Source organism: Oryctolagus cuniculus, chromosome 12, assembly GCF_051225735.1.
Source record: "Oryctolagus cuniculus isolate XC-2025 breed Fujian yellow rabbit chromosome 12, ASM5122573v1, whole genome shotgun sequence".
Lineage (NCBI taxonomy): Eukaryota > Metazoa > Chordata > Mammalia > Lagomorpha > Leporidae > Oryctolagus > Oryctolagus cuniculus.
Window position 1 is genome coordinate 51,051,572 of NC_142878.1, and position 8,664 is coordinate 51,060,235.

The following is an 8,664-nucleotide window of genomic DNA, read 5'->3' on the forward strand; positions in this document are numbered from 1 at the left end:
GGCAGTTGGGTTTTAGTTTGCAGTCCTGTGTGCTTCCCTCTCTTATGGCTATGTCCCTGGTTGTCAATAAAATATTCCCTTGCCTTCTGGAATCTTCCTTGTGTTGCACAAATATCACTGAAATCATAGTGGACCCAGTGCTCACTGAGTCGTACCAAGCTGAAGGAGCAGACAGTCGAAATGGTGATACCTTAGATTCCCTCACACTCTAGGAAAAGCGTATTCTGTTGCTCAGAAGTGATTACCCACTCATGAGAGCCAGTTACTGGCATCATCGCAATTCCCTGTAAGTGGCTGCATCAGTAGCTTGAACTTGGCTCTACAGGAACATGTACGTACAGCAATGGGTAAATACTACAAATCACTTCCACCACCCCAGACCGGTGGTTAGCCATCCCCCGGCATGCCGCAGACACTGGGTGACAGAGAGCAGGACAGTGAATTCTCTCCGCGGTGGCCCTACTGGACATTTCCGCCTGGCTGGGGTTTCAGACTCCGCACTCTCTGCGGCTGGAGCCTTGTTGAGGACTCGGTGCAGCTCTCGGGCGGATACGGAGAAAAGTGAATGAGGAATGAAAACTGACGGATCACTTAGGTCTCAGTTGGTAAATGAGAGGTGCTAGGAGAAAAGCCTGCCTTTCCTGGCTTCTCTGCTTCAGCAGAATCTGGCCAGGCTGGGTGGAGCGACCAGAGCCGTGCAGAGACCGGAGCCGGGCCTGGGCACGCGGCCGCCTTGTACCTCGCGGAGGGCCTTTCCCCTCGCTAGCAGCAGATGGCGCTCTTGCGCGGTCGGCCCGCGGACCACCGGTACGGCGTGACGACGCTCTAGCAGCCGCTTCTCCGTGGCAAGCCGGGTCGCCTCTTCAGCCCCCCGAGCGTGGCGGGGCTCTCGGGCCCTGCAGAAAGCTCCAGCTCAGCCCCGCAGCCTGCGGGCAGCGGTCATGGCGCGGCTCCCGAAGCTCGCAGTCTTCGATCTGGGTGAGGGACCGCGGGGGGCGAGACTCGCAGGGCGCGCTCCTTCCTCACGCCCTAGCGGCCGCTGCCGAGTCCCGGAGACCCTGAACCTTCCCCTTCCTCCTTCTTCTCGCAGATTACACGCTCTGGCCTTTCTGGGTCGACACGCACGTCGACCCTCCGTTCCACAAGGGCAGGTGAGGCAGGGCTAGGGAGCCCGGGCGCGGCGCGGCCGGCCCGAGCTGAGCGCCGTCTCGCCCTCTGCAGCGACGGGACCGTACGCGATAGGCGGGGCCAGAACGTCCGGCTGTACCCCGAGGTGCCTGAGGTCCTGGAGCGACTGCGGGGCCTTGGGGTGCCCATCGCGGCCGCTTCACGGTAAGAACGGCTGACAAAAGCTGACCGTGTCGTGCACATTTGCAGGGATTTGCCTGTCTTACCTACTTGTGTCCTGTCTTGTGCCTTTTTTTTTTTTTTTTTTTTAAGATGTAGCTATTTATTTGAGAGGTAGAGTTACAGACAGAGGGAGAGACAGAAAGTCCTTCCATCCGTTGGTTCACTCCCCAGATGGCCGCAACCGGCTGGAGCTGTGCCGATCCGGAGCCAGGAGCTTCTTCCAGGTCTCACATGCGGGTGCAGGGGCCCAAAGACTTGGGCCATCTTCCACTGCTTCCCTAGGCCATAGCGGAGAACTGGATCGGAAGAGAAGCCGGAACACCAACCGGTGCCCATATGGATTGCAGGCGCCGCAGGCAGAGGCTTAGCCCACTGTGCCACAGTGCTGACCCCTGTCTTGTGCCTCTTAATTAAATAAACCTTGGCTGTGCACCAGCTGTGTCAAACAGGAAGACTATGAAGTTGATAAGAACCAAGGATGCCTTCCCATCCTGGAAAAAGCCCACTGACTTCCCTCTGGTTAAAGTTAACTTCGCTCGCAGCCCTGCCCACCCTCCAGGTCCTGTCTGTTGCACCTTTTTGCAGGACAGGTGAGATAGACGGGGCCAACCAACTACTGGAGCTCTTCGACCTTGTCAGATACTTCTGTCATCGAGAAATCTATCCAGGCAGCAAGGTCACCCACTTCGAGAGGTGTGCGGAGATAAGGGTGGGAGCCGAGCAGAGAGGCTGGGGGAGCCGGGAGGCCAGCCCGATCACACCTGTTCTGTCACACAGGCTGCGTCACAAGACCGGGCTTCCTTTCTCCCAGATGATCTTCTTTGATGACGAGAAGCGGAACATCGTAGACGTCGGCCAACTGGGTACTGAGTGGTGAGGACGGCCACGGGGGGTGGGAGAAAGGACTGGCTCCCAGGAGGGTCGGGTGGTAGTGCCCGGCAGTGGATGCCCACCGTGGAAGCCCCGGGAGCCGGGTGACCTGTGATTTCCTTCCCTTTCCTTCTAGGTGTAACCTGCATTCACGTCCAGAATGGAATGAATCTGCAAACCCTAACTCAGGGGTTAGAGACGTTCGCAAAGGCCCACGCTGGGCCCTGAGATCCAGCCCTGCGGATAAGCCTCAGCAGAGGCCCAACTCTGAAAGGGAATCAGCAAGGCGTTTTCTGGTGCATTTGTAGCGTATTAAAGTGTCATCTGTGTGTGACGGAAGAGATCTGTGTTTCCAGCCTGTGCGAACCCGGGTCGGCTGTTCTGAGGCGCCCAGACCCGCGTGCGAGAGATGCGTCATCAGCGTCCGCCATATAAGCTGGGACAGCCCGAGGCTGTGCCGCCTGGCCCCCGAGCCCCGTGGAGGGCGCGAAGAACTCTGCCACTAGCCCTGTCCCCGGTCATGGCCTTCCAGGGCACAAACACGCCGGGGTGGAGGTGGGCGTGGGGGGCCGGCGGCTGTTTCGACGCCGAAGCTAATGGAGCGGCGGCTGGGCCCGCGACGGCGGCGGGCCCGCGGGCGCGTGCTGATGATGTCGCGGCGCGCCCGGAGGAGGGATTGGCCCGGGCCGGCTCCGGGCGAGGAGACTCGGCCTGCCAGGAGCAAGGCGGAAGTGTGGGAGCGCCGAGGGGCGGAGGGGAGAGGCGAGGTCGCCATGAGTGGGCTCGGCAGACTCTTCGGGAGGGGTGAGCCCGGGCGAGGGGCCGGAGCGGGGTGGGGTGGGGGGACCCCGGAGGCAGGCGGGCCCGAGAGCGCCGGGTGAGGCGCGCCTCGGTGCCGGGAGGCCCCGGCTTGTCGGGGCGCCCGCGAGCCTTCCCAGCTGCGGGAACCGAGCGCTGGAGCCCGGCGGGGGATGAGTGCGGGGGCGTGGCGGCCGGGCGGGCGGGCTCCCGCCGGACAGGCTTGGAGCTCGCCTCCTCCAGGCCTCTCCAAAACGCACATGGCTGCTTTGGGCTGGGCTAGAGGGGTTTGCATGGGGACGAGAAAGACTTCCCGAAGCTCCTCTGTGGTGGGGGAAGACCGGAGAAGAGGCTTTTACAGTTGGTGCAGCCGCTCGGTGATGGAGCGCTCCTAAAAGCCGGGAGGGTGCAGACCTAGGCGTTGAGGGCGGGGTTCCAGAAGGCTTGGCCCGGGAGCGCTGAGGAACTCCGGGAAGCAGTAGCAGCCTTTAAGAAAGAAAAGCAGGACAGTGTAGTTCGGAACAAGAGAGAGACAATACACAGGTGTAGACAGGAAGTCAAACAAGGACCAGACCACGAAGGACCTTGCATCTAGAAAGATTTGGGTTTTTGTCATGGAGGCAGCAGGGAGTACGGAAGGGTGTAAAGCAAACAAAGACCATCAGATTTGTATGTGGGAAAATGACAGTTGGAAGTATAGAGGAGGTGCAGGCATTTGACAAAGCAGTGTTCAAGACCCCACTTGGGATGTGTACATCCCATGTTGGAGTACCTGGGTTGGTTGGAGTCCTGGCTCTGCTTCCAAATTCAACTCCTTGCTAATGTGCTCCCTGGGAGGCAACAGGTGACAGCTCAAGTGCTTAGGTCCCTGCCACCCATGTGGAAGACCCAGATTGAGTTCCCCACTCCGGGCATTGGCCTGACCCAGCCCCGGCTGTGGTGCGTATTTGGGGACTGAACCAGTGGCTGGAGATCTTGATCTCTCTCTATGTCTCAAAGAAGAAAAAGGAATTGAAAAAATTTTTTTTAAAGATTTCTTTATTTGAAAGAGTAACAGAGCAAGGGACAGACAGGAGAGAGAGAGAGAGAGAGAGAGTGAGAGAGAGCTTCTATCTGCTAGTTCATTCCCCCAAATGGCTGCAACAGACAGAGTTTGGCCAGGCCAAAGTCAGGAGCTACAAGCTTCATCTGGGTCTCCCACATGGGTGGCAGGGGCCCAAGCATTTGGACCATCCCCTGCTGGTTTCCCAGACACATTAACAGGAAGCTGGATTGGAAGTGGAGCAGCCAGGACTTGAACCGGCATTGTAGGTTGTAGCTTACCCTATTACACCATGATGCTGGCCCCAAACTTATTTTTTTTCTTAAATAATATTGGAATAAATTTTTTTAAGTATTTTGGGGCCACCATTGTGGCATAGCCTGTAAAGCCACTGTCTCCAATGTTGTAATCCCACAAGGGTGCAGGTTCCAGTCTCAGCTACTCCACTTCTGATCCAACTCCCTGATAGTGCCTTGAGAAAACCAGCAGAAGATGGTCCTAGTGCTTGGGTCCCTGCCATCCATGTGGGAGACCTGAAAGAGGCTCCTGGCTTTGGCCTGGTCCATCCCTGGCCATAGCAGCCATCTGGGAAGTGAACCAGTGGATAGACAATCTGTCTCTCCTCTGTCTGTAATTCTCCAAGTAAATAAATAATTTTTTAAAAAAAGAAAAGAAATAGGGGCCAGTGCTGTGACGAACTAGGTTAAGCCTCTGCCTGCAGTGCGGGTTTGAGTCCTGGCTACTCCACTTCTAGTCCAGCTCCCTGCAAATGCACCTGAAAAAGCAGTAGAAGATGATCCAAATATTTGGGCCCCTGGAAGAAGTACTTAGCTTCCTGTCTTTGGCCTGGCCCATCCCTGGCTGTTGCAGCCATTTGGGGAGTCAACCAACAAATGGAAGATTGATCTCTCTCTCTCTCTGTGTTTCTTTCTTTTTCTTTTTTCTTTTCTTTTCTTTTCTTTTTTTTTTTTTTTTTAAGATTTTATTTATTTGAAAGAGTTACAGGGAGAGGTAGAGGTGGGGGAGGGGGGGTGTCTTCCATCACTGGTCACCCCCCAAATGGCTGCAACAAGTGGAGCTGAGCCAATCTGAAGCCAGGAGCCAGGCATTTCTTCCCAGTCTCTCATGTGGGGGGCCCAAGGACTTGGGCCATCCTCCACTGCTTTCCCAGGCGCATTAGCAGGGAACTGGATCACAAGTGGAACATCTGGGACTCGAAATGGTGCCCATATAGGATGCTTTAACCCACTATGACACAGCGCTGGCCCCATCTGTTTCTGACTTCCAAATAAATAAAATCTAAAATAAATATAGATTAAGGGGGAAATTGAAATATCAGATTTTTTTTTCTCTAGCCCCTTATTCTGCATTCAGTTTGATTCTGTGAAATTGGGACCTCGGGCATCTCTTAGGACAGTAAATTGGGACAGTGATTATAAAAAGTGACTGGACACAAGAGGCAGCTTTAATAGCAGAAAGGACATTGACTTTGGAAGTCATGCTGCCACATTTACATGTCTGCTCAATCTCTTAAGTTGGGATTTTTTTAAAGATATATTTGAAAGGCAGAGTTGGAGAGAGAACAATCTTCTATTTGCTGGTTCACTCCCCAAGTTGCCACACTGTTTGGAGCTGGTCCGGTCCAAAGCCAGGAGCCAGGAGCTTCCTCCAGGTCTCCCACGTGGGTGCAGGGGCCTAAGCACTTGGGCTATCCTCTGCTGCTCTCCCAGGCATATTAGCAGGGAGCTGGATCAGAAGTGGGGCAGGACTCAAACTAGGATCCATATGGGATGCCGGTGCCGCAGGTGGTGGCTTCATCCACTACACCACAGTGCTGGCTCCTAGGCAGAACTTTGAAATCTGTGTGCCTGTTTTCACATTTGTAAAGTGAAGATAGTACGTTCATTGTAGAAAATCATTTAGGGAATAACAATAACACAGTCAAATGTCTAGTGCCCACTGTGCATTCAGTAGCTGATGGCTAATATTTTTCCTTCACACAATATGGGCCTGCCTCCCTGGACTCTTCAGGGAAGAAGGAGAAGGGGCCAACCCCTGAAGAAGCAATACAGAAACTGAAGGAAACAGAGAAAATACTGATCAAGAAGCAGGAGTTTCTGGAGCAGAAGATTCAACAGGAGCTGCAGACGGCCAAGAAGCATGGGACCAAGAATAAGAGAGGTAAGGAGGGAAAGGAGCCGATGGCGGGGGCTGGGTGGGAAGCAGGTGCCTGTGCCTGGGGTGTTCAGGGTGCGTGCTGGCTTAGCTGCCCTGCAGGCTTTGCGGAGGAAGAAGAGATTGGAGCAGCAGCTGGCGCAAACTGACGGGACGCTGTCCACCCTGGAGTTCCAGCGGGAGGCCATTGAGAATGCCACCACCAACGCAGAAGTGCTGCGGACCATGGAGCTGGCTGCCCGCGGCATGAAGAAGGCCTACCAGGACATGTGGGTACGGGGGGAGGGGAGGAGGGGGCCCAGGCACTGGGGATGGCGGCACGTATTCTGAACTTGCAAGCCTCTGAATGTGGATTTCCATCCTGCTTACGATGGCCAGACCTCCGCCTGCCTCCTTGCGTCCTGCAAGATCGTTTTGCTGGTTGGAGTGCTCTAGGGAGGAAAGATGAGTTCCTTCACTCTTAAAAGATCCTTCGGGGAGAGAAGTGCAACCTGGACACTTGCTGTTGTCAACCCAGACTTGCCTCTTTAGAAGTTTCCAGGGATCTCTTCTAACGGACAGCCATGGGCTGCTCTGTGAGGCCCGGGCGAGACGGGTTTCCGCTCACTTGAGACGAGAGAGTCAGGAGCGATGTTGCTTCACTTCTTGCCTGCGTATCTTGTTCTCAGGGACATTGACAAGGTGGATGAACTGATGGCGGACATCACAGAACAACAGGAGGTGGCCCAGCAGATCTCAGATGCCATTTCTCGGCCTGTGGGCTTTGGAGATGACGTGGATGAGGTGATTAGGAGTGAGGGGTCAGAGAGTTTTGGAGGAAGCAGGGGACTGGCCAGAAGGAATGTCCCAAAAAGGCTGCTGGGGCAGGTTTGGGAGGGGGCTCCAAATGTTGTCCGCTTTGGAGGTAGAAGTCTCCTTTCTTTGTCTTGAGCAGTCTGACTGTCTCATATCCAGGATGAACTGTTGGAGGAACTGGAGGAACTTGAACAGGAAGAGTTGGCCCAGGAGTTGTTAAATGTTGGCGACAAGGAGGAAGAATCCCCGGTCAAATTGCCTAGTGTTCCCTCTGCACGTCTGCCTACAGGTACCCAGGCCTGTTCTATTGTCTCAGGACTTGAGAGGTGGATGGGAGAGACGGGGAGATGGGGAGACGCAGGCTGACTGTGTAAAAGCACCTAGCCTACAGGGAATGGGGGCGGAACCCAGCCTGGGCTCCATTCTGCAAGCTGTGTATGCCCTGGGTTAGAGCTGTGTGGCACCTTTTTCCAGTTTGCACAGAGGTGGTGATTGGAATGAGCAAGCAAGAGGACCTTTCCTTCAGGTTCTTGGCTGGGGACAGATAACCCAGCAGCTTATACGTGTCGTAGCACAGGGTGGATGGAAGCCGCTAGCTGCATCCTTAACATTTCTCCTTTCTTTCTCCGGGTACCCTTGTTCCCAAAGCTCCCAAAGCGGATGAAGATGAAGAAGCACTAAAGCAGTTGGCTGAGTGGGTATCGTGATGAGCCGGTTCTTGTCTTCCTAACGCTGCCTTCCTTGGTTCACTTTCGTTAAGTGCCACATGCTGAGCTAAAGCGGTGTAGCTTCTCGGGGAGGTCCTGCTGGGTGGAGGAGAACCCTGTCTGGGGCAGGGGGCTGTTGTTCTCCCATCCCCGGCTCGGCTCTGATGGGGGAACTTGCTGCCGAGGGAGCCCCTGGGCTCCCTTCTTGCTGATCGCAGGTACAATGCCCTGGTTCCAAATAAACGCGGGCAGGTGGACTCCTGGCGCCTCCTTTTCTACACCTGAAACACTGTTCTGCACCAGGAGCCCCGTTTCTTGGAGCCTGGTTTCAAGCACTGAATAATGATGGGCGTGATGAGAGTGACGAAGGGGACTGAACACAGAACAAATGGCGTCCCCAGTATCTTGACCCGTGTTCCAGGGACACTGTTTCATCTTCCAGTTGGCTTGTCCTAGAGATGCCTGGCATGAGGTTCAGGAAACTGCCATCCATTCTCAGAACCACGGGGAGCCATTTCTGAGTCTCCCCTGTGCTTTCCCAAGACAGTCTGTGATTTACTACCCGTTTTCCTTTTTCAAAGCACATTTTCAGGGCCAGGGAGGGAGGATACAGGGGCAGAAGGGCACGTAGCTTACCTTTATCCAAATCCGTAGTTAGTATCTTTCACTGCTACAAGGCTTCGTTTGAACTGTCACTTCTGTGTCCTGGGGCTAATAGTGTACGGAGCTCTGACTCCCTGGCATTGATTCAATTAGAAGTTAAAGTGACACAGGAGAGAGAAGGGACCAGGGTACTTCATATACCCTGTGAGCCCTGCCTAAAAGAACAGGGTCGGGGACAGGCATTGTGGCACAGCAGATTGGCACACTTGGCACACTCACGTCCCACATCGGAGTGCCTGGTTCAAGTCTCAGCTACTCCATCCC

General features: G+C 54.9%; 2 protein-coding genes across 6 annotated transcripts; both read left to right on the top strand.

Moving 5' to 3' along the window:
* Positions 1-235: 235 nt before the first annotated feature.
* Positions 236-2,559, top strand: MDP1 (magnesium dependent phosphatase 1). 4 transcript variants are annotated; one of them, XM_008269433.5, is made up of 6 exons: positions 236-978; positions 1,091-1,151; positions 1,222-1,332; positions 1,936-2,043; positions 2,128-2,223; positions 2,357-2,559. In XM_008269433.5, exons 1-6 carry the CDS (start codon positions 942-944, stop codon positions 2,526-2,528), a joined length of 585 nt encoding a protein of 194 aa, XP_008267655.1. In that variant the 5' UTR covers positions 236-941; the 3' UTR covers positions 2,529-2,559. The 4 variants fall into 4 exon arrangements, with proteins under 4 accessions (XP_008267655.1, XP_002717964.1, XP_089165976.1 ...); XM_002717918.5 differs by having other exon boundaries at positions 765-978; positions 2,128-2,213; XM_089309850.1 differs by lacking the exon at positions 1,936-2,043 and having other exon boundaries at positions 775-978; positions 2,128-2,213.
* A 383-nt stretch (positions 2,560-2,942) lies between these two features.
* On the top strand, positions 2,943-7,994 carry CHMP4A (charged multivesicular body protein 4A). 2 transcript variants are annotated; one of them, XR_016217920.1, is made up of 6 exons: positions 2,943-3,024; positions 6,092-6,241; positions 6,327-6,508; positions 6,904-7,018; positions 7,190-7,319; positions 7,679-7,994. XR_016217920.1 is itself a non-coding variant. In XM_002718099.6 (6 exons), exons 1-6 carry the CDS (start codon positions 2,994-2,996, stop codon positions 7,735-7,737), a joined length of 663 nt encoding a protein of 220 aa, XP_002718145.3. In that variant the 5' UTR covers positions 2,943-2,993; the 3' UTR covers positions 7,738-7,994. The 2 variants fall into 2 exon arrangements, 1 of the variants encoding a protein (XP_002718145.3); XM_002718099.6 differs by having other exon boundaries at positions 6,327-6,504.
* The last annotated feature ends 670 nt before the right edge of the window (positions 7,995-8,664 follow it).